Source organism: Benincasa hispida, chromosome 5 (genome assembly GCF_027475165.1).
Source record: "Benincasa hispida cultivar pf3 chromosome 5, pf3_genome.v1.1, whole genome shotgun sequence".
NCBI classification, from domain to species: domain Eukaryota; kingdom Viridiplantae; phylum Streptophyta; class Magnoliopsida; order Cucurbitales; family Cucurbitaceae; genus Benincasa; species Benincasa hispida.
This window is the reverse complement of record NC_143482.1, coordinates 28,605,342-28,629,886: the sequence shown is the minus strand read 5'-3', so window position 1 is coordinate 28,629,886 and position 24,545 is coordinate 28,605,342. Positions and strand designations below refer to the sequence as shown.

The 24,545-nt window shown below is 38.3% G+C and overlaps 1 protein-coding gene across 15 annotated transcripts; it reads left to right on the top strand.

Annotated features, from left to right (window-relative positions):
• Positions 1–356: 356 nt before the first annotated feature.
• Positions 357–9,801, top strand: LOC120077345 (uncharacterized). Of its 15 annotated transcripts, none has more exons than XM_090314164.1 (11): positions 357–901; positions 1,683–3,418; positions 3,527–3,694; positions 3,787–3,841; positions 5,063–5,211; positions 6,217–6,303; positions 6,418–6,546; positions 8,167–8,350; positions 8,671–8,762; positions 8,838–8,961; positions 9,325–9,801. In XM_090314164.1, the coding sequence occupies exons 2-8, from the start codon at positions 1,805–1,807 to the stop codon at positions 8,266–8,268; spliced, it is 2,304 nt and encodes a 767-aa protein (XP_090170290.1). In that variant the 5' UTR covers positions 357–901; positions 1,683–1,804; the 3' UTR covers positions 8,269–8,350; positions 8,671–8,762; positions 8,838–8,961; positions 9,325–9,801. The 15 variants fall into 15 exon arrangements, with proteins under 15 accessions (XP_090170290.1, XP_090170286.1, XP_038887158.2 ...); XM_090314160.1 differs by having other exon boundaries at positions 360–901; positions 1,679–3,418; XM_090314159.1 differs by having other exon boundaries at positions 419–901; positions 1,679–3,418; positions 8,651–8,762.
• Positions 9,802–24,545: the final 14,744 nt, after the last annotated feature.

Below are 24,545 nucleotides of genomic sequence, written 5' to 3'. Positions count from 1 at the left end.
TGAATATAATCGAATAATTTTCGAATATGTTAGAATTGATTTGAAAAAAAAGTGGTTTTGAAAAAATAAACATTTTTGACAAAAAGGGATTAAAATACACTTAAAAAGCTATTTTGAATGTTTGCCAAATACTCTACTTTATTCTAAAATGACTATATTCCAAACACATCTCTGTTAAAATAATTGAATATTTTTTAAAACTGCTAAATTTGCGATCATTTCTTTCTTTAAATGATTGAACTTGCGTGCTAAGCTAACTTCTAGATCCAGTTTGACAATCATTTCATAGTTAGTAAAAGGCGAACGGCTAGATGCTCTATTTTTGAGTATTTAATATCAATATGGAAAAATAAAAAAAAATATTTTGCCAAAAAAAAAAGAAACGATAGATTTATCAAAAAGAAAGAGAGAGAGAGAAAAGAACGAAAGAAAAGAAAAGGGTGGGAAAAAAAGAAAACCCTAAGCCCCATGAGCCCCATCCACTTCCTCTTCCTTCTCCCTCTCACGTGTTTTCAAGCCGCCAAACACCCACCCCTCCTCTTCATCTCCGGCGACTCCGCCTCCTCTCCGACGACTGCAACCACTGTCACTTCTCTTCACCGGCCAGCCCAAACTCACAACCGACGCCGCAACCCGCATCACCCACGACTAGCGATTGTGCGTTTCGGCTGCCACGGCGTGAACACCTTGCGGCAGTTCAGAAATCCTCGAACCAGCGGCGATTCTGATCTTGGAGCCATACCCTTCTTTGTTTTACTCCTCTCGCTGCTACGGTTAGTGCTAACATTACACACTTTATAAAGCTCTGATAAGGAATTGTTGCTCTAGGAAGATGGGAGCTCTTGCCCCTGTCGCGCCTTGGACTCCTGAAGATGATATTCTGCTCAAGAATGCCGTTGAGGTAAAACTATTTCCCCGCTTTTGAACTCCTTTCGAGATTCATGAGTAGACTTGTTACATTTGCGTTGTTGATTGTCTCAATTGCGGTCGTTTGCCAATTGGGGAATTAAATTTCTTATGGCCGAACTGTTATAAATCGATGATTTCCATCTTGTTCCTTACTGTTGAGTGCCTTGGTTTTTTCTTCGCTCATAGTGATTATGATACCGTATTGTTGTTGATGCGCAAAACTGAGGGATCATCTCCATGACTGCTGGTCACTATCACACGATGTTCAAGTTATGGTAGGCGGGATGTTTGTGCTAGAAAATCCATGATTCAGATGGGAACTTTCGCTTTTATAACTAGAAAGCATTTAACTCTCTTATCTGTCTGGAAGTTATTATTTGGAAATTAAATACAAAGAATAGGTTGTTTAATTACTGAAGATGTCTACGATTTTAAAGCACTCTTAAGGCATACTATGCTGTATAGTATAACTTCCATTTTTCTTGAGTCGAGGATGTAAGAGAACAATTGAATTATCAATATTCTTAAGAGCAAGCAAGAGGTTTGATAGCGTTTGGTTTCTTGCACCTCGATTCATAAGTGGTGAGCTTCGTTTTCTTTTTCTTCTGTATGAACCTCTAATTAGTAGACCATGCATTATGTGCTTCAGGTTCTTATTCTTTCCAATTTTATATGATGTTCCTAAGGGACTGTGCTTCACCTTTTTGCTGTTAAGAGAACTAGTGTATCGGTGTTTTTTGGTACACATTTTAATTGCATAAACTTCTAGGCAGGTGCTTCCTTGGAGTCCCTTGCCAAAGGTGCTGTGCAGTTTTCTCGAAGATATACAGTCAGAGAATTACAAGAAAGATGGCATTCTTTACTGTATGATCCAATTATATCTGAAGATGCATCTATGTCCATGATTGACTTTGAGCGTTCTTCTTCCATTCTTCCGTCAAAGTTCAACAAATTTGGGAATACAAAAGAAACTAAAAGTATTGGTGGGAAGAGAAAACGGAGTGTACGCAGTTGCTATTATGCTTTGCGTAAAAGAGTTTGCAACGAACCATTTAACCCTATGGACCTGAGTTTTCTTGTTGGACCCAGTGATAGCAACTATGCTGTTGAAGAGCCTATGTCAGGAAATTGTATTCCTCCAACATCAGATGATTTTGGACTTCAGGGCTCAGAGCTGGGGATCTTACCATGCAATTTTGCCCAGAATGTGATGAATACTGATGATGCGGAGCACGATTTTCATTCTGGATGTCAACATACAGTTGAAAAGAATTTTGCTAGGAACCTGGAGAATGGACAGGAGGGGATTTCTCACATCATGAGAGAGAGTCTGCCTCTCTCTGCAAATGAATCTCATGTTGAAGAAATGGCTCCATCATCTGGCTTTCCAGTCCATAGTCTCTTTGATAATGATTTGGAGGTGAGACATTCTACTTTTGGGCAACTGACCCATGATCAGAGAGCGATGGGCTCTGAACTAGAGGATAACGATGTCTTTAATTCTCCTGTTTCTGATTCTGGTGCATCATTTCACAATGTTGAGTACTCATCTCCTCTTCCTGGTATGCCAATATGGAGAAATGCCTCAGCACCGGCCTTGCCTATTGATGTTGGCTTTGCAGATAAGGATATACCTATAGGTGACTCTTTTGAACTACCTGATGATGATGGGAACAAAAACATTCAAAATGCAAGATTAGCAGGCTATGATGCTCACTCTGACCTAAAGTTGAAGATTGAGGTCCAGCATGATCATTTGGAAAATCCAAATGCCACTGCCGAAGTCTATTTTGCAGAATTGTCCAATTCTCTTTTGAACTTGAGCAATGAAGATGAGCTACTTTTCATGGATGTTGATGGAAAGGACGTGATTGATAAGTCATATTATGATGGTTTGAGCTCGCTTTTGTTGAATTCACCAAATGAAGTCAATCATGATCAAACAAGTAATGCAATTAATGCAGAAACAGTGTTACCAACGGATACAATGATAGATCCCCCCACTGCATGTTCTGGAGAGTTATATGAAAAAGGATCCGACTGTGGTGTTGGACATTTGGATTGTAGTTCAGAAGCTCCTCCATCACCATCTGCATCTTTAAGCAGTCAATGTCCTGGTAAAGGTAACGAACCTCTTTTTTGCACTTTGAACACAGAAGACCCAGAAATCCCGAGCAATGATGACGTTTTTCTACCTCCATTAACACCTATGGGGGGCCACTTTTCATCTACCAAGGATTTCACTTATAATGAGAAATCTGGTGAGTCTCAATACCTTGCGAGGGAGAGGAAAAATCATGGACAACCTCGTATTTCATCTCTATCAGGACTGCATAGTTTGCCTGAAAGAGTTGAAAAGCATCTGGTTGGTGGAGCTGCGGCTAATTTTAAATTATCCCATAGCAACTCCAGGCACTTGTCGCCTGTGAACAATATTAGCTCCACAAATGTAAATAGTGATGCTATCCAACCTGTTGTGTTCAAGGAAGAGAACAATGAAATTTCCCGGGTAAATCATCTTGGCCAGAATTTTTTAAATACTCATGTAGAGAAGCCAGGTTTTGATTCTGCCAATGTTAAAAGATATCCACCAAGTGCTGCTTGTGGCATTAAACAGGAACCAGATATATTGGCTACATTAAAAGATCATAGGTTATCACAGGAAGGGGGTACTCGAGGTGTTTTTGGTGTAGATCAAGATGGAATATCTTCAACATCTGATCAAGAAGACTCATCTATTAACAGTGAAGACGATGTGCCTCATTTTTCAGATATTGAAGCGATGGTAAGATTTTTATGATAAATAGTTGAGTGACAGATGGTTATCTGTATCTTGCTTGATTTGTCTCTTACATGTTCTTAAAACTCTCTTTTCAGATACTTGATATGGACTTGGATCCAGAAGATCAGGATCTTTATTTAAGTGAAGAAGGTAACATATAGACGACTAATAGTTATTAAATATCCATGTCATTTCTGGTTAAATCAGTTTTTAAATATGTTGCTGTCTTGCCAACTACGAATCCTATTGTCCTTATCATGCGAGGATGAAATAGCCATAGGTTATCTTTATTTTTTATCTTTGTGTGTGTATGTATGTGATGTTTCATCTGCTTTTGGAAAAAAAAAAGGGGTTTCATTTGCTTTCATGGGATTTTAGATTTGATATCATAGTATAGGATTGAAGCAATCTTTTCTTCTTCTTCATCTTCTTTTTTCTTTTCTTTTATTATTATTTTTAATTATTTAATTTAAATAGATTGAAATCAATAATGTTTCTAAATTCTGCTTTTGGTTTGAAGTTTTCCAAACTGAAATTATTAGATTTTGCATGGTCTGAGTGTGAATTATACAATGAAATCGTTATATTTTGATTTTTCATTCTGAGGTAGTCAGGTTATAGTGAAAAGGGATAACAATAAACTATGCAAATTTTTAGCACTTTTAGTAAACAATAAACATTCAGACAAAAATTTTCATTGCCTTATTCCTATTTTATCTCCTCCAGAATGAAATAATGAATGTCAACCCTGTCGTTTACAATCGTTTCTGGTACTTTCTTGGTTCTATATTGATCTGCGCTCTGCCATCAATGGATTGCATCATTGAGGTGTTTCTATTCTTGTCTTTTAAATGCTTGGTAAGAAATGTATTTAGACATGCATAGTACACATGTTTGAATGTATTGTGTGAACTAACTATAAATTGTAACAATATAAAAAATACTGTTATGGAAAATTGATATCCTCTTTACAAAACCTCCTATAAAGCCTGGTTTTTGAAAGAAGTTAAGTTTCCAAATTTAGCAGCGGTATTCAATCTCAAATTCTAGCTGGCTTTTGATAACTTATAACTACTTTTAATCTTAATACATTAGCAAGAACTGACCTGCTGATAATTCTACTGTCAGCCATAATGTGTGTACAAGTGGCTGCACATTATTTTCATTCCACGTGACCACACTGTTGCAGATCTTACATGTGGTTGAGATCCAAGCTTAGCTTTTCTTTGTTTATACACTATCAATTTTATTTCACTTGGATTACATTTTTTTATCCTCATATGTAAATGCTTATATAATATTTCCAATGTTGTTTTGGTTAGAATGTGGCATTAGCCATGGCATATTCTTATGTTCTTCTTTAATTTATAGTCTTAAAATACCAACATGCGGACACAAAGAAGAGCATCATAAGACTGGAGCAAGGGGCTAATGCTTGCATGCAAAGATCTATTGCATCTCATGGGGCATTAGCAGTTCTATATGGCCTACATTCGAAGCATTTCATTAAGAAATCAGAGGTACTTCAATGATTTATATTTTCAAGTAAGCCTATTTGTGGGTGGATTAATCACTGAGCTCTTGTCTGGGGGTAGTTTATGAGGTCCTTGGATGACTTTGATTAGATAAAATTTATGATGTTTGTCCAGTGAGCATATGAGTATTAGGTCACTTTCCTTTCACAGTTTGTCTCCCTTTTGAATTCCCTTCCGCTAAGAAACACAAACACACATATATTTACATATGTATATGTATATGTATGTGTATGTATGTGTATATATATACACATACATACATACATATATATTGATGGAAACAAAATTTTCATTGAAGGATATATATAAATTTACCAGGTACTACTAAATGTACTCCATTAAAAAAGAATAAAATGTAAAGTTACTTAACAATAGTAGGAGAGACGTTTAGGTTTCTTGTTTCATTTTTTTTTATGTTTCAGTTTGTTTGTTTGTTTGTTTGTTTGTTTTTTTTTTTGTTTTTTTTGTTTTTTTTTGTTTTTTTAATCTTTGGCCTTTGGTTATGGGCTTTCCTTTTGTTTTGTTTTAAAATCTTTGTTTAACATGTAATTGATGTAGGGCTTTAAGTTTGGACCCAACTATGTTGGACCATTTTTTTTTTTGAAGTGTCTGACCGTGTCCCACGTGTCTGAAATTAAGAAATAAATAAATTAAAATAGGACGCGAAAATTTGCTTGTAGGACAAGTGTCTGGAGCATCTCCGACATGGACACTCCCTCTAAAATAGAGTGACCATGCTTCATAGCCCTTCCGTTGCTTCATTTTCTTGCTGTCCCCTTTTGATTCCCTACTCAATGATTTCCTTAGTGTTGGCCAGACTTATTGATTGGGAAGGTTGTAGTTGAGTTCAATATAATAACTTTGGCGATGATGTTGAGCCACTAGTTAGAATGCACTGAAGCAACCAAAGAAAGCACTGCGAGTGAGTTTGTTCCTAAAGAAAAATTAAAGGAATATTATCTGGCTTGGCTTATTGTCATTCATATCCAGGTTCTATTAGGTAGAGCAACTGAGGATGTCATCGTGGACATTGACTTAGGAAGGGTGGGAAGTGGTAACAAAATATCTCGACGACAGGTAGAGTTGATTCAATATTTTCTCAAATTATATTGTTCATTTTTTTGCTTGTTTATTTGTCTCCTGTTCAAATAGTGGCCTAATAGAAATGGATGAATTATATTCTCATTCCAGGCAATTATAAAAATTGATCAAGATGGATTTTTCTCCCTGAAGAATCTTGGCAAATGCTCAATCTCCATAAACGACAAGGATGTGGCCCCTGGACACTGTGTGCGACTTAATTCTGGCTGCCTCATTGAGGTATGTTGCTCTAGTTACTAGCAAGGAATATTGCTTAATAATTCTGGTTTGCTTTTCGGGAGAATGATCCACATCTTTTGATTTACTGGTGGCATGAAGTATTGTTTTTCATTATAATGGGGGAAAATGGCCTTGGGTATGTAAAGAGAACAAACACACTCGCCTCATGAATTAGTTAATGTAATTTAGACATTGTGCTTAAATCATGGTACAAAGAAAATTGTTTGGTTGGCCATTGTTCATGGCTTTCTCTGTACTTTATGGGATGAGCACAATAACAGTCTCTCCCGAGATTTATTTTCTTGTTTTGATAGTTTCATGGATTTGGTTCTGTCTTCTGGACTGTATTGGTGCAAAACAAGGCATCCCTTTAAGCTTTTTACTCTTTCCTACATAGTTTCTAGTTTGAAATTTCTTTTCTAGACATCTATAGGTGATAGGGTCTTCCCTTATTTCATTTTTCAATGAAATGTTTCTACTCTAAAAAAAAAAATAAAAATAAAAAAGAGTAGTTCCATATTTTATCTGTTAAATCACTCCCAACTTTTGTTCTTAGGGTTCGCGGTGTGGTTGGGGAGGGGAGAGATACGTATTCTTGGGAAGATCATTGGATTGCGGAGAGACCCCTTTGTGGGTTGTTCCCTAGGCTGTATCATTTGTCTAATCATAAAAATCATTTCGTTGCTGACTTTCTTGTGTGATCTGGGAGCTCTTATTCTTTTTCCTTTGGGTTTCGTCGTGCTCTCTTCGATAGGGAAACGATGGATTTGGCTACTCTTCTTTCATTACTTGAGAGTCACCCCTTTAGAGTTGGGAGAAGGGATGTTAGAGTGTGGAACTCCAATCCTTTGGATGGGTTCTCGTGTAAGTCTTTCTTTCAATGTTTGGTTGATCCTTCTCCCTTAGGCGTGTTAGCCTTCTCGATGCTTTGGAGGATTAAGATCCCTAGAAAGGTGAGACTCTTTATCTGGCAGGTTCTTCATGGTTGTATTAGCACGTTGGACAGGCTTGTTTGGAAGCTGCCATAGTTGGTTGGGCCTTTTTGCTGTATTCTCTGTTCGGAAGGTAGAGGAAGACCTTGGATCATATTCTTTGGCAATATTGGTTTGCGAGCGTTATGTGGGATTCTTTCTTCTAGACGTTTGGCTTCATGGGTGCTCGTCATAGAGATGTCAGTGCTATGATCGAGGAGTTCCTCTTTAATCCGTCGTTTGGGAAGAAAGGCTGGTTTCTTTGGCTTGTTAGTGTTTGTGTAGTCATAGGGGTGTGGAGAGATATCCCAGGGAGTTATGGTCTCTTGTGCGCTTTCATGTTTTCTAGTGGACTTCGATTTCAAAGGCCTTTTGTAATTATTCCTTAGATATGATTTTGTATGGTTGAGGTCCTTTCTTGTAAAGGGTCCCTCTTTTCTTTTTATGGGCTTGATTTTTTGTATGCCTATATATTCTTTCATCTTTCTGCAATGAAAGTGGTTGTTTTTCGTTAAAAAAAAGTTAAATTACTATTCTTTATGGGCCTGGGAAGGGTTGGAATTCTGGATTTTTGACTTGATCATGTTGGACTGTACCTCCATGCTTGAGAATTGAATATTTTACCCTTTTCATCTGTGTGCGTTTGCAGATAAGGGGAATGCCATTTATATTTGAGTCACACCCAACTCGTATGAAGCAGTATGTTGTTAACATAAGCAAGACATCTCACAAACAGGAGTATCAATCATGATGACAGATGACAACCTAGCTGTGGCATGAACAGTTGTACAGTCTGGAGGTGCTTGTTTTTCTGCACTTCATGGGTTCTTTAGGTATACCGTGTTAATGTTTTTTTTCCCCTTAAATTTATAATATATATAAATAAAAGACCAGCTATCGTCGAGCAAAAAATTGAAAGAACACAAGGACATACAAAAAAATGAACTCCATGAAAGGAGGGAGCACCCTAGAGAAAGGGTCTCCAATCTTAACAAAATATGGCCTATAGAATATGAAGGGGTATGCTGTGTTAAGTTATCTGGTATGCGAGTAGAAATGTGAATTCTATTCGTTTTGGTAATTCAGTAGTTTCGTATATTGCTTTGTGATTCTACGTCTTTCTTCTCAATGAGGTTTCATTGGATTGCTAAAGATGGGAAGTAATAGCAACACTTTTGTGGAAGATTATTTCGATCAGTAACATCGATGAGGAGCTGGCCAAGCAACCAAATTGTGAAGATATAGGTAAATCCATTCTCGTTCTCTACCCAACCTGGCTACGATACCCAACTCAAACCTGCATTCTGGTTACTCCTTTAGACATCCAAGTTGGTGATTTCGACCGGCAATCAGGTTTCACCATGATGTTCGTTCCCATCGTTGCTCTTTGGAGCCCACCAGCTAAAGTTGCAACCCTCTTGGATAGCTTGAGGTCAAATTGAAGGTAAATGTAGAAGGAATTCTTTGTATTTCTTGGGTCTTTGTATCGATTTCTTGACTGGTCTTTGAAAAGTTCTGCATGCTTGGTTAAATGTTATTTAACTGCAGTTAAAGTTTAGATGTTAGGATTTGACCATTTTGCTTGTTATTGCTTTGCAAATGCCGCTGTTCAGCTTATAAATGTGTATTCACAAGCTATTTTAGCTCATTGCAAATTGGATAGAAGTTTCTTAGAAGTTTTACATCAATTGGTATCAGAGTGCCGTGACCTAAACATTTGATTTTTTTTTTTTTTCAATTTGGCTTACAATCAATGGAGGCGAAAGCTTCTTCAAGTACTCACCAAGTTTATGGCCGATGCTTGCAGTCGGCTGGAAGCTATTGTTCGAGGAAACCAAGAAAGGAATGATTGATATACGTGTGTTTGGGAAAATATCTTGCCAAATAAAGCAACTAACAACAATCAACAAGTGCCTGACTATGCACAAACGATGGAAAAAGCAAGAAACGTTCAAGACAACAAAAAAAAAAGCGAGGCTATGTTCCCAATAAACCGAAATGGTTCGATTCATCAACAAAACTCTATTTCGGTGAGATTGACCGACCGAAATGATAATACAAAAATCGGTTTTTGGTTCCATTGTATTTTCCTTTGTTGGGAAGTTTATAGATCGGTTGATAGACGGAGAGTTTCTTCCAATATGCTTAGGCAAGAAGAAACTATTGGATTTCAAGTTTCAAATCAGAGCTTAAGTTAGTCGAGTATATGTTTTATACAACTGGAGATAATATGACAAAAAAATCATCAAGAAGAATCGACTAAAAATGCTTTGATTTCCTTCAATCATTAACAAATTTTATCGAACCAATATCAAGATAATAGTGTGTGAAGACTTCTAGAACAATTTTTATTTTTAAATTTGATTTCTGTCGATGTATGCCAAAACGGTTGAACAAGACCCCCTACGAATCTCTCATCTTGATAAACCACAAGAGGTCGAGAGTGCAGAAATAAGGGTTTCTTGGTTCGAGATGATTCCTGCAAAGAGAAACTTTTCATGTGTTCGTATGGTTATGGAAGTCTTCCAGATAAACGTGAACTTTTAAGTAGTACATATTTCTTTTTGCCTACATGATCACCAACCATATCGGATTCTAGTGTCCTAAACAATATTTGCAAATTTGTAGACGACGATCGTAAATTGAGAACACATAGATAATCTTGTTGTTTTTCTAACATGTCAGGATCAATGTTAGGAACTTTTTTGGGTTTATCTTGATCGACTTGAGCAACCTCTCCACGATCTACAACGGATGGGAGCGCTCCACAATAGGTGAAAAGAATCCATGATCCACAAATCGAGGGGGGAGGAAAGGATATGATTTGGAAAATCAATTAAAAGGAAGAAAAATGTCATCGTCATTTTTACTAGAGGTGTGCACGATTTGGTTTGATCTGGTTTTGGGGCAAATCAAAGTCCATGGTTCTCAAGAAAACAGAACTGTGGAAACTGATTTCCATGGGTTTCGGTTTCTGAACCGAACCAACCTAAGTAGGTTCAGGTCGGTTCGGTTCGGTTTATAATTGATGGTCTTTTCTTTTTAAACATAATATCATTTTTTGTTGATGGGTTGTGCCTTCTGTTCAACTAGATTTTTAGTGCCTTTTTGTTCAACTAGACTTTTACTATTTCTTGTTATCAAAATCTCAATTAAAGTTAATCCAAAATGTCAATGAAAGTTCATTCAAATCTAAATTAAAGAATATCCAGTCTTAATAAAATTTCATACAAAATCTCAATTCAAGTTCATCTAAATCTAAATCAAAGTTCATCTAAAATTTTAAACAAAGTTCATCAAAATCTAAATTTAAGTTTATCTAAAATCTCAATAAAATTTCCTCCAAAATTTCAATAAAAGTTCAATATTAAAGATATCCATCTAGAGTTGATCCAAGTTCAAACATAAAATACAATACATCCATCTAGTGTAAGTCCCCATTCAAAGTTCAAACACAACCTAAAATCAAAGTTCAAACATGAAATTAAAGTGCACAAATTACAAATTTTTAAAGTCCAAACACAGTAAAATTGAATTCTAGACAAAGCAAGTCCAAGTTTCCTCCCACTCCATTCTTCAATCACCTTGATTAATTAGTAACTATCGTGGATGCTTCATCTTCTCCACTAATAATTTTTTTTTTAAAAAAAGAATTAGTTTATGAAATATAAATAAAGAGATATTAAAAAGTACACTTAGATTGAAAAAATTATCTGACTCAAGCTTTTCAATACAGTTGGTTGTTGTCTCAATTGTCTCATCTTTATGTATAATTGGTGTAGAACACATCCAATTTTGTGTGCAAATAAGAGCTTCAACCGTTTTTGAAGATAATGCACTCCGATATAAGTCTAAAACTCGATCTCCTGTGCTGAAAGCAGACTCCAAAGCTACAGTTGAGATAGGAATGGAAAATATATCCTTACCCATTTTTGCTAGAATCGTGTACTTTCCAGAATTTACTTTTCACCATGTTAAGATGTCAAATTGACTATCTATGGGGGGATAAAGGATACTTTAATATTTGATTTTTCGCATGGCTCAATGATATACTTACCGAACTCGGTCTTACTCCCTTGACTATCTTTTTTACTCAAGTGTCAAGAAAATCTATAATAATTGCGAGCAGCTCGAGATTCATCATCATTGTTCTTCTCCATCAAATTCTCCAATTTCTCAATTGATTTGTTATGCCATCCTCCTCCTCATCAACACTTTTATACTTATTATACATTCTTCTAATCACATCTTCATTTTTCTTTTTCCAATTTCATTTGTCATCTCTTCATCATATAAAGTCATGAGCATAAATATCACAAATTCCAACTTATAATGAGGGTCTAAAACAACAAAAACATACAAGAGAAGATTTATCCTATCATTTTCCTTCCAATATTTGTCAAATTTTTCTTCCATTGTTCTTGCCATGGCAGACGACAAACGATTATCACATATTAAATAATCTTGAATTTGTTGTTGAATTAAACAAATTTCATGGAAATAGAGATTTGATGTTATAGTCAATGAAGTAGAAATTCGCATAATAACATCATGAAATAACTTCAAGAACTTGATTAAAACACATGCATTATCTCAATTTTCACTCATAATAGGATCACTTCCTTTTTTTTTTTTGTTGTTTTCCGAAAATTCCAAAGCATATTGTTCATCCTCCACTTCTAATCTTTCAAATGCTTTTTGAAAATTTTTAGCAACATCTAATGTAACATATGTGGAATTCCATCTAGTAGGAACATCCAAACAAAGTGAATTTTTACTAGCTATTTTTTCATCATCCTCCAAAATAATGCATCTCATACATTTAGGCAATTATATCATATATAATTAACCAGTCCAATTATATCATATATAATCGAACTTCCTCTTGTCAATTTGAACATTTCAAATTAACCCAAACACTGGTTCTCAACTTTATCCAAGCTACCCAAGGGATCAAATGGACCTGTGGCTCAAAGCTCCAATGGTTCTTGTATAGTTGACTAAACTCTTTAGCCACGAGATCCACCATCCGTTAACTATCAGGCATTCTACTAAAGACCAAAAACTGAACTGTTCTTACCACAGATATATTTCTGTGTCCATCGGATATAACCAATCATGAGTACGATGATCCTTCACAGATACTCGTAAGTACAGCTGGACCTAATTACTGTTTTGCCCCTGTAGTTACATTTTACGCTTTAAGTACCACTGATTCCTCTAATGAACAATACAACATAGTCCAACTATGTGTGAACACCTCTCGGGCAGGAGAAGTTGTGTGGCGCCACATCGTTCAAGCCCCGGAATCAACCCTTAAGGGAGCTATCTATCTACTTACCCCTACTTCGGGGAAGGAGTGAATTCCATCTTATGTAGCTGAGTTCCCAACTCCCAAATCAGACGATTCCCCACAATGGTAGGTTTGAATCGGCGACCTGGCCACTCGCACCCATACAAATCAAAGGACCGCCCTCGATGGCAGGAGTTCCCAACTCACTCAGGATTGAGGTCATGTTACCTATGGTCATCCTAGTGAAGTGAAGTCTTTGTCATAAACGGCGTTATATAACGAGACGTTAACACTTCGTGGTCAGGTCTTATACAAACTCTTTTTATAGGATGCCTCTGCTCGCATGTCCCTAACATGAATGATCAGGATCAAACCATCTGTGACAAGTCACAACACTTGTGACCATTCCACAAAGCGGGCCGCATGCGTAGAGTTACCAAGATAAGGTTTCCCTCCTATATCCATATACTACAGACCATTTTGGTTATCACTCAAGACATGATCCACTTGTATGTCACCACATACATGCTTGAGCCACATACAAATAACCAGAGATTTTATGTTTATTGGTTTGTGGTAAAGCAAATAAAACAAGTAACTGAGCAAAAAACAAGATGTGAAGTAAATATCATATATTATACAACACAAGCGTTCGTACAAACTGTTTACAAACTACAGGACACGAAACTTTAGGGTATCAACCCCAACATCAACAAGGGTTGTTAAACAAATTGATAGATCACCAATCGTTGTTGATTTCAGTTCATCTCATTAACTATCTCAAGAGTTGAGACTACCTCGACGTAGTGGGAGGGTTATGAACCCACCGGAATGCTACATGGGTTTGATTGAAGCCCAAAACATCATGTTTGAAACCACAAATTTCCAATAACCTCCCATTCAAGTCGGTTATTAAAGAAAAAGAATAATTAATTATCATATAATTAATAAATTATAAGTAAATATAATAACCAAATTATCATATTATATTTATAACCTATAGTTTCAATATTTCATCATATGAAACATATGAACCATAGTTTTTTTTTTCTATTTTATGGTATTTAATATAAATCATATTTATATTAATTCCTCCAATTAATAATGTATCAAATACATCATATTAATTATATCACATATAATTGAATCAATTTAATTATATCATATATAATCAAATTTTCTCTCGTTAATTTGAACACATCAAACTAACCCAAAATTTGATTATCAATTTGAACCCATTGAGCTACCAAGGGGACCTTATGAACCTTGAAGCTCCAACGGTACATGAATAACTGACTAAACTCTTTAATCACGAGATGCACCATCCGTTAATTGTTGGCCACTCCACTAAAGACCACCAGTTGTACTTTTCGCACTACAGATATATTTCTATGTCTATTGGATATAACCAATCAACAGTGCAATGACCCTTCACAAATCGCTCGTAAGTACAGCTGGATCAATTTACCATTTTGCCCCTATAGTTACATCTAACTTCTTAAGTACCACTGATTCTTCTAATGAACAATAAGTCAGAGTCCTACTATGACTGAATCCTCTCTTCTCAAGAGAGGGTGTGACCACTATGTTTAAGACCCGAAATTATCCCTTAAGGGAGAAATTTATCTACTTACCCTTGCTTTGGGGAAGGAGTGAATTTCGTCTTGTGTTGTTGAGTTTCCAGCTCTCCAATAAGACGAATCCCCAAAATGGTAGGCTTGTTGAGTTGACAATCTGACCACTTTCACCCATACAAATCAGACCACAAAGGACCGCCCTTATGAGCAAAAGTTTCCAACTCACTCAGGATTAAGGTCATGTCACATATGGTCATCCTAGTGAAATGTAAGTCTCAATTATGAACGACGTTATATAAAGAGACTAATCATTTTGTGGTCTGATTTTATACAAACTCTTTGTATAGAATACCCCGCTTGCATGCCTCCACATGAATAGTCAGGATTAGACTATTTATAGCACTTTATGACACTTGTAACATCTACAAAGTGGGCTGTATCTGTAGTGTCACCAGGATAAGGTATCATTCCTTTATCCTTATACTACAGATCATTTAGGTTATTACTTAAGGCATGATCCACTTGTATGTCTCCATATACATGCTTAAGTTACATAAAATATCCTCGGATCTTAGTTTATTGGATTGAGTAAATCTTTATAAAATAATACTTATTTTATTAATAACAATATGTTTATAGAGTGTTTACAAACTACGAGACTACCAAGAGAATTAGGACACCAATCCCAACAACACCGTGACTCGTGATTCCGACGTGAGGGTGAGGTGTCTAGTCTCATGCATGAAATTGAGATTAGGGTTTTCTTATTTATTTATTTTTTTAATTAAATAAAAACATTTGAACGGAAGTTGGGCTGGACTTATAGTTATAGGATTACTTAATAATAATACTTCTACAGTTTTACTTCATATAATATTTAATAAATATTATTTATAATAATAAATATTAGCCAGTTCGGTTCAGTTTTTCGATTTTTTAGGCAACGAACTGTGGATCGAATCGAACCTGCCGGTTCTGCTAATTTGGGAACCACAAGTTATTTTTTGAAAAAAATTGGACCGACCCAGTCGATTTGGTCCGATTCACCAGTTGGTTCGGTCCGGTTCACTAGTTTTCATCGGTTCCTGCACACTCCTAATTTTTACTTATTACTAGTTCAATGTGGGATAATATCATAACCAACTTGGCCCTAAAAGTTGTCATTTCCAACACACAAACCATAGATCCCAATCCAAGACCTAATTGGGTTTTGGGAAAAGAGGCAACTGAGCCAATAGTAAAGGATCTCATATCGATGATTTCCATGAGCGCGTTTGGATCGCTCTGATCTCACAGTGACTGGCATATAACATTATATATTCAACACATATAGTTAAGCAAATAAACTTTAATTAACAGCATGCTACGAATAACAAAATCATAAGGGAAAGAATTTCATACCAATCGAAGACTATCTTCAAACTTCAGAACCCCAATGCAGCAAAAACCCTCCAAGTGATCTACCAACATCCAGTTGGATCGTCGACTGTAGCAGCACGATCAACGCGAACTCACGACCGCAACGAGGACGACACCACCACTAATGAGGCCCGGGTATTCTCGGAGTGAAAACCCAAAGGGTGGGCTTTGGTGAATTTGGTAGAGGACGGAGGAAACATCAATCGTGTAGGCGATAAGAAAGTGGGAGGGAGAAAGCCGCTATCGCATAACAGAAATGCTTATCGTCTAGAAGAGCTACACGATTGTGTAGGATTTATCGAACGATTGTTTAAGAAAAGATATACGATCGTTTAGTTAAATCGACACACTATACGAACGTTTAGAGAAGCTATCCGATCGTGCGAGAGTGTGCGATCGTTTAAACGGAGAAGCGACTATCGCATAGGCTCTCGAGTGATCGTTTTCTTTCCCCAACATGCGCTTCACGAAATCTTTTGGGCGAATGACTGGCTACGCAAAAATGAAAACTATTTTCATTTTAACTCATCGGTTACAATAACCAACGCTGCCTACTAACCCACGCCCGAATGTGAAACTTGGCATAATTATCTTATAATTAACCAATTAATTAATAAATAAATATAATCATATTATACTTTTATCCTATAGTTTGATATCACATACCTACTATAATATTTTCTCCTATTCTTGAAATAAATCATATTTATATCTAATTTTCTCCAAAATAGTGTATCTCATACATTTAGCCAATTATATCATATATAATTAATTAGTCCAATTATATCATATATAATCGAACTTCCTCTTGTCAATTTGAACATTTCAAATTAACCCAAACACTGGTTTTCGACTTTATCCAAGCTACCCAGCGGACTTAATGGACCTGTGGCTCGAAGCTCCAACGGTCCATGAATAGCTGACTAAACTCTTTAGCCACGAGATCCACCATCCATTAACTGTTAGGCATTCCACTAAAGACTAACAGCTGAACTCTTCTTACCACAGATATATTTCTGTATCCATCGGATATAACCAATCATGAGTACGATGACCCTTCACAGATGCTCGTAACTACAGCTGGGCCAAATTACCGTTATGCCCCTGTAGTTACATCTCACTCCTTAAGTACCATTGATTTCTCTAATGAACAATACAACATAGTCCAGCTATGTGTGAACATCTCTTGGGCCAAGAGAAGGTGTGTGGCGCCACATCGTTCAAGCCCCGGAATGGACCCTTAAGGGAGCCATCTATCTACTTACCCCCTGCTTCGGGAAAGGAGTGAATTCCATCTTGTGTAGCTGAGCTCCCAGCTCCCAAATCAGATGAATCCCCAAAATGGTAGGTTTGAATCGGCGAACTGACCACTCGCACCCATACAAATCAAAGGACCGCCCTCAATGGCAGGAGTTCCCAACTCACTCAGGATTGAGGTCATGTTACCTATGGTCATCCTAGTGAAGTGAAATCTCTGTCATGAACGATGTTATATAACGAGATGTTAACACTAAGCAAAAATCTCTGTCATGAACGATGTTATATAACGAGATGTTAACACCAATCATGAGTACGATGTTATATAACCATAGGTGAAATCTCTGTCATGAACGATGTTACATGCTTGAGTCACATACAGATAGCCAGAGATTTTATATTTATTGGTTTGTGGTAAAGCAAATAAAACAAGTAACTAAGCAAAAATCAAGATGTGAAGTAAATATCATATATTAACAACATAAGCATTCGTACAAACTGTTTACAAACTATAGGACACGAGACTTTAGGGCATCAACCCCAAAAAGATGCGGCAACACCTATCTTTGGAACATGCATCACATATTACAATATTATCGCATATCAGAAGTCAAATTATTCAACAACTAAAATCCCTTGGACACAAGATGCGATGCATGTTCCTAAGATATGCGTTGATAGTCATGTGCCGATGTTTATGCGTTGGACTGATAATGCGTTAAGGAATGTATGCGATGACCATGCGTCCTGTTACAAGTTTTTTTGCACTCACACCAAGTATAATGCAAATGCAAGTTTCTCAGGTGATCTGAGGTCGAACACGGGGACTCGTAGCAAAATGAATGCGGTAATGTACATGCGGCGGTTTAAATAAAAGAATGTTGGAGGGGTTGCTAAGTTAATCCTACTCCTACTCTTATCTAACAGACAACACAATGAGAATATGCATGAGAGGTAGAGACACGACAACTCTTGACATGAAATAAATGAATGGAAAAATAGATAAAATGCGAAAATGTTTTCATTGCAATACTTAAGAGTGACCGCAAGGGCAACCTTAGTCAACGCAAGCCATGCAATCATGCTACACACACGTGAACCTAACTCTAGGACGTGCGGTGTGACTGCAATATTACCGAGAAGCCTATGCCTGCCTAGACCTCCATAACCCGCTCACTAGCTCTCGTTGCATGAACATGGTTGCCGCATAATACCTTATCCTACTTCCTGGACGCATGCAATATCCTATTTGTAGGGCACATACGTTGTGTGATAGCAAATGGAGCTTATCCCTAAGTTCCCCATTCTTGCTTGTGTATTTCAATATGCTCTTCCGAGTCTTAGATTTAGGTTTTAAAATACTCTCCCAAGTATGCCTAAATGATGAATGAAGCATTCATAGGACAAGATAACCACATGAACTTTGCTGACCTAAGATTGTTCCTATTCCTAGTGAACAATGCATACATTGCTTTATGCGACCAACCACTTACCCTCCCGGGAAGTTGGTTGTTGTTGACTTTACTCATAGACAAGCAATGTGTTAGCCTATAGACAGGCATTGCCGCAGCTTTACACTAAGCAAATAAGGTTACTCACACACTCACACAATGCACACCTCTCAGTGGGTTGCTACATGCTTCATATCTCTAATCCACATGACTAAGTATGCGATACCCAAGCAATCTCACCAAGTGTTGCAATGAAAGTAAAGATGCTAAGCAAAGAAGATGGAGATGGAGTCGAAAGAGACAGAGAAATGCATTGAAAATAAATTGTATTAATTCCTTAATCACGAAATGTCATACAATACAATATAGAAAAAGAAAGGAAAATGAAATGACCGGCTGAAAGCAAAGACTTGCTTCTAGCGGATGTGCGTCAAGGCTGCCGGTGGTGCCATGGATGGGCGGTGGAGTTGACTCTCCCGAGATCTAGCTCTGGTCGTCACTCGGAATGGATGAAGGAGGTGAAGAACTCTCAACTGTCTTCTCACACATTTTTTCTGGATCGTAGGGAAAACCCAGGGTTGCAGGGGTAATCCCCGGACCGATTGGAAGTCTACTTAGCGGCATCTATATATAGAGCTTGGATCGCCGACATCATTAATGGACTGCTCTGATTCTGACATTCGGCGAGTTAGACCTTTTCTGAACCTCTGCCGCTAACGGCACGGTAGATGAAATGTTAGCATCAACTTATGATTTTCTCGAGGTAGATGCGTTGATGCGTTCATTCCACCAACCTTGTGTTGATCCCATTAGTATGCGTTATTGCGTAGTTGCAATCATTCGATGACCGCATTCACTTAATACCGCAACTCTACACGATGACCGCAATCGCTTGACGAGCGCAACTCCCATGTGATGGACTCATACGGCTGATTACCGCAACATCCATGGGTTGATCGACGTGTTCGCCTTTGTGACGGAGAGTTTCTCTGCATGCAGTTATCTATGCGGTGCTCCGGTTTTCACGTTTGTGTCCTTCCTTTTTTAGCTACAAAAATAGAACATTGAATGCATAATAACGGTTTAGCCGAGATTCATCGTGCTGATCGACGCAGGCTCACTTTCTCGTGAATTCCTAGCATGATTGTCGCATATTCTGCTTAACAACTTTCATAATTCTAAGTAAAAGGCCTAAAATGACATGCATTTCTGCATGTCATCATAAGTCAATATTAAGGTGGATGAAGGAAATGTTCATAGTAAGTGGGAGCGGGAAATGCGACAACATATCCCCCAATTTGCCTCGTTAGGTTGAATAAAGTTACTGCGCATCGCCTCGAGGCACCCTGGGAGTGTCCCCCTAAAGGATGGCAGATTTGCGGGTTTCTTTATTTGATCTCTTACAAGAGGATAAGGTAACTTAGTCTCTTGTCCTAATCTCTCTTTTTCCTACGGTAAGTGCATTAGGGCGGGACTCTGGCACCAAAAGCGAGGGGTTACACTTACGCAGAATAGTTAAAGGTTAACGATTATGGACCGAAAAATGGTGGCTGTTAGGTTCAGTTCCAAGAGTTGGTTCTACCTAATGGTTGAGAATGTCTCATCTCAACGAAGGGGCAACTGATCACCCCACCGGTGGCATTTGTCCTACCTCACTGGGGCATCATTGCAAAATATAAGTCAATAACCTAGAGTACTTGAAATTGTTTTGCAAAACTGATTGGTTTAAAAGTGGTTTAGCAAAATCTAATAAAGTTTTGTTTGTATTTTCAGCAACATTTTCAAATGGCAACAACCACATTATCATTGTTAAGCGTCGAAAAAACTTATTGGCAACAATTTCTCAACATGGAAATACATGATCACGACGATCATAATCATCAAGGATCTCATGTTCGTTCTCACGGAGGCTTGTTTTCCTATTCGAGCTCCAAATGCCGCTTGAAATGTTCGAGAGGCATACGAACGATGGACAAGGGCGAATGAGAAAGCTCGAGCCTACATCTTGGCAAGTCTTTTTGACGTCTTGGCCAAGAAACATGAGCCTATGGTCTCAGCGTGTGAGATCATGGAGTCCCTACAGGGGATGTTTGGACAACCGTTTCAACAACTGATGCATAAGGCTCTTAAATACATATTCAACTCCAAAATGCAAGAAGACGCCTCTGTTCGTGAACATGTGCTAAACATGATGGTCCACTTTAATGTGGCGGAGTTGAATGGGTCTACCATTGATGAGGGTAGCCAGGTTAGCATAATCTTGCATTCTTTGCCGGAGAGCTTCCTGCACATTGTTAGCAATGTGATTCTTAACAAAGTGAAGTATAACCTTACAACTCTCCTCAACGAGTTGCAGACATACCAATATTTACTGAAAAGTAAGGAGAGGCAGAAGGGTGAGGCAAATGTTGCTTTATCCTCAAGGACGTTCCATAGAGGTTCGACCTCAGGAATGAAGTCTGCACCTTCTGCTTCTAACTCTGCAAAAGGGAAGAAGAAGAAGGGTGGTAAAGGAAAAGGGAAGGCACCTGCTAACCCACTGCCTATCGCCCTAAGGAGGCGTCCACAAGTTGCTAAAGAAAAATGTTTCCATTGCAACCAAGATGGACATTGGAAGAGGAACTGTCCTTGGTATTTGAAAGAGAAGAAAGCAGCCAAGGCTAAGGCCAAGGCGGATAAAGGTAAATGTGATTTACTTGTGCTTGAAACTTGTTTAGTGGTGAATGAAAATTCTGCTTGGATAATTGATTCAAGCGCCATTAACCATGTTTGTTCTTTTTTTTCAGAAGATTAGATCTTGGCGACAGCTGGAGGCTGGTGAGATGACGATGCGAGTAGGCATCGGGCACATCGTCTCAGCTGTGGCAATGAGAGGACTCCAGTTAGCTTTACAGAATAAGTTTCTTGTTTTAAATGATGTAGATATTGTTCTTGAACTAAAAAGGAACCTAATTTCTGTAAAGTGTTTATTGCAATGTAAATATACTGTTTCTTTTGATTTGAATAAAGTGTTTATTCATAAAGATGGTGTTTTTATTTGCATAGCAAATCTGGACTCAAATTTATATGTGCTAAGGCTGTTAGCCATTAATTCCCTTCATAATACTGAAATGTTCAAAACTGCCGTAACTCAATCAAAACGTCGACGGATTTCTCCAAAAAAAAAAATGTCCAACTTTAGCATCTACGTTTAGGGCACATCAATCTTAATAGGATTGAGAGATTGGTAAAGAATGGACTTCTAAGTGAGTTAGAAGAAAATTATTTTCCAGTGTGTGAATCTTGCCTTGAGGGTAAGATGACTGAACGATCTTTTACTGGAAAAGGTCCAAGAGCCAAGGAGCCTCTTAAGTTAGTACATTCTGACCTTTGTGGTCCTATGAATGTGCGAGCCCGAGGTGGCTATGAGTATTTTATCAGTTTTACCGATGATTACTCTAGGTACGGGTATGTTTATCTTATGCAACGAAAGTCTGAATCCTTTGAAAAGTTTAAAGAGTTCAAGGTTGAAGTTGAAAACGTATTAGATAGACGGATTAAAACACTTCGATCGGATCGAGGTGGAGAGTTTTTGGACTCGGCATTCCAGGATTATTTGATAGAACATGAAATCGTTTCTCAACTCTCAGCAGCGGGTACACCTCAGCAGAATTGTGTAGCGGAGAGGAGAAATAGGACCTTTTTAGACATGGTTCGCTCGATGATGAGTTACGCTTCTTTACCGGACTCGTTTTGGGGTTTCGCAGTGGAGACTGCGGTATACATACTCAACTGTGTTCCCTCCAAGAGTGTTGGCAGAACACCTCTGAAGTTGTGGAATGGGCGTAAATCTAGTTTACGTCACTTCCGCATTTGGGGTTGCCTTGTGCATATGCTTGAGGCTAATCCTAAGAAGTTGGAACCACGATCGAGGTTGTGCCTTTTTGTAGGCTACCCCAAAGGTACACGAGGGGGTTAGTTTTGATCCAATGTAAAATAGGTTGTTTGTTTCAACAAACGCTACTTTTCTGGAGAAGGATCATATAAGGGAGCATAGTCCACGAAGCAAAGTCGTGTTACGTGAACTTTCCCATGAAACTACTGAAACTTTAACAAGAGTTATTGAAGAGCCTGCTACATTAACAAGCGTTGTTGATGAGATTTCATCCAGTAGGTCGGTTCCACCTCAAGAGTTGAAGGAACCTCGACGTAGTGGGAGGGTTGCGAACCCACTCGTTCGCTATCTGGGTTTCATGGAAATCCTTGCTATGGCAGTAGATGGCGATGTTGAGGGTCCACTGTCTTATAAGAAGGCAATGAAGGATGTTGACCGGGATGAATGGGTCAAGGCTATGGATCTCGAGATGGAGTCGATATACGTCAACTCAATATGGGATCTTATAGTTATGCCTGATGGGGTTCGCCCTATAGGTTGTAAATGGATCTACAAGCGCAAATGGGGTGTTGATGGAAAGGTACAGACCTTCAAGGCTCGACTTGTAGCAAAGGGTTATTCCCAGGTAGAGGAAGCCGACTATGGGGAGACTTTCTTGCCTGTTGCCATGTTAAAGTCGATCCGCATCCTCCTGTCCATTGCAACTTATTATAATTATGAGATCTGGCAAATGGACGTCAAGACGACCTTTCTGAAATGGAAATCTTGAGGAGACCATTTATATGGTGCAACCCGAGGGATTCATAGCCCAAGGTCAAGAGCGAAAGGTTTGCAAACTGAATCAGTCGATTTATGGAGTGAAACAGACATCTCGATCTTGGAACATACGGTTTGATACTGCGATCAAGTCGTATGGTTTTGACCAAAACGTTGATGAACCTTGTGTCTGCAAGAAGATCATCAACGCTTCAGTAGTTTTCTTAGTGTTATATGTAGACGATATCTTACTCATTGGGAATGATGTAGATCTACTGACTGAAGTTAAGAACTGGCTAGCAACCTAATTCTAAATGAAAGATTTGGGAGAGGCTTAGTTTGTTCTAGGTATACAGATCTTTCAGGATCGTAAGAACAAAGTGCTAGCACTATCTCAGGCAGCATACATTGACAAGATGTTCCTCAAGTACTCGATGCAGAACTCCAAGAGGGGCCTACTGCCGTTCAGGCATGGAGTCACTTTGTCTAAGAAAATGTGTTCTAAGACGTCTCAAGAGGTTGAGAAGATGAGATGGGTCCCATATGCGTCTATCGTTGGCAGTTTGATGTATGCGATGCTCTGTACTCGTCCAGACATCAGCTACACTGTGGGCATAGTCAGTAGGTATCAGTCTAACCTAGGCCAGGGTCACTGGACTGCAGTGAAGAACATCCTCAAGTATCTTCAGAGAATGAGAGACTACATGCTCGTGTATAGTTCGAAGGATTTGATCCTTACAGGATACACGGATTCTGACTTTCAGACTGATAAGGACTCTTGTAAGTCCACATCAGGGTTAGTCTTTACTCTTAACGGAGGAGCTGTAGTGTGGCGAAGCATTAAGTAGGGGTGCATCGTTGACTTCACAATGGAGGCGGAGTATGTAGCGGCTTGCGAAGTTACTAAGGAGGCCGTCTGGCTCAGGAAGTTCTTAACAGACCTGGAAGTTGTTCCAGACATGTCTAGGCCCATTACCCTCTATTGTGATAATAGTGGGGCAGTGGTGAACTCCAAGAGGCTAAGGAGTCACATGCACGACAAACACATAGAGCGGAAGTATCATCTAATCCGCGAGATAGTGCATCGAGGGGCCGTGATCGTCACGCAGATCGCTTTGAAGCAAAATGTTGCTGAATCATTTACGAAGGCTCTCATGGCTACAGTGTTTGAGAGTCACCTATGGATCATAGGTCTACAGGATTGCTCGCGGCTGGACTAGGGCAAGTGGGAGATTTTCTTGTTCTGGGCTTTTATGCCCTAGTTTATTATTTTGTACACCCCACTTCGCTTTAGGACAAGTAGGAGATTGTTGGGGTTGATGCCATAAAGTCTCGTGTTCTGTAGTTTGTAAACAATATGTACGAACACTTGTGTTGTTAATATATGATATTTACTTCACA

What these genes read in the sequence shown, in the direction of transcription:
- LOC120077345 (XM_039031228.2), top strand. Translation starts at nt 833, where the DNA reads ATGGGAGCTCTTGCCCCTGTCGCGCCTTGGACTCCTGAAGATGATATT. An exon ending in TGCTCAAGAATGCCGTTGAG is followed by an intron (nt 902 to 1,678) that starts GTAAAACTATTT and finishes ATAAACTTCTAG; the next exon opens with GCAGGTGCTTCCTTGGAGTC. An exon ending in ATTTCATTAAGAAATCAGAG is followed by an intron (nt 5,212 to 6,216) that starts GTACTTCAATGA and finishes ATTCATATCCAG; the next exon opens with GTTCTATTAGGTAGAGCAAC.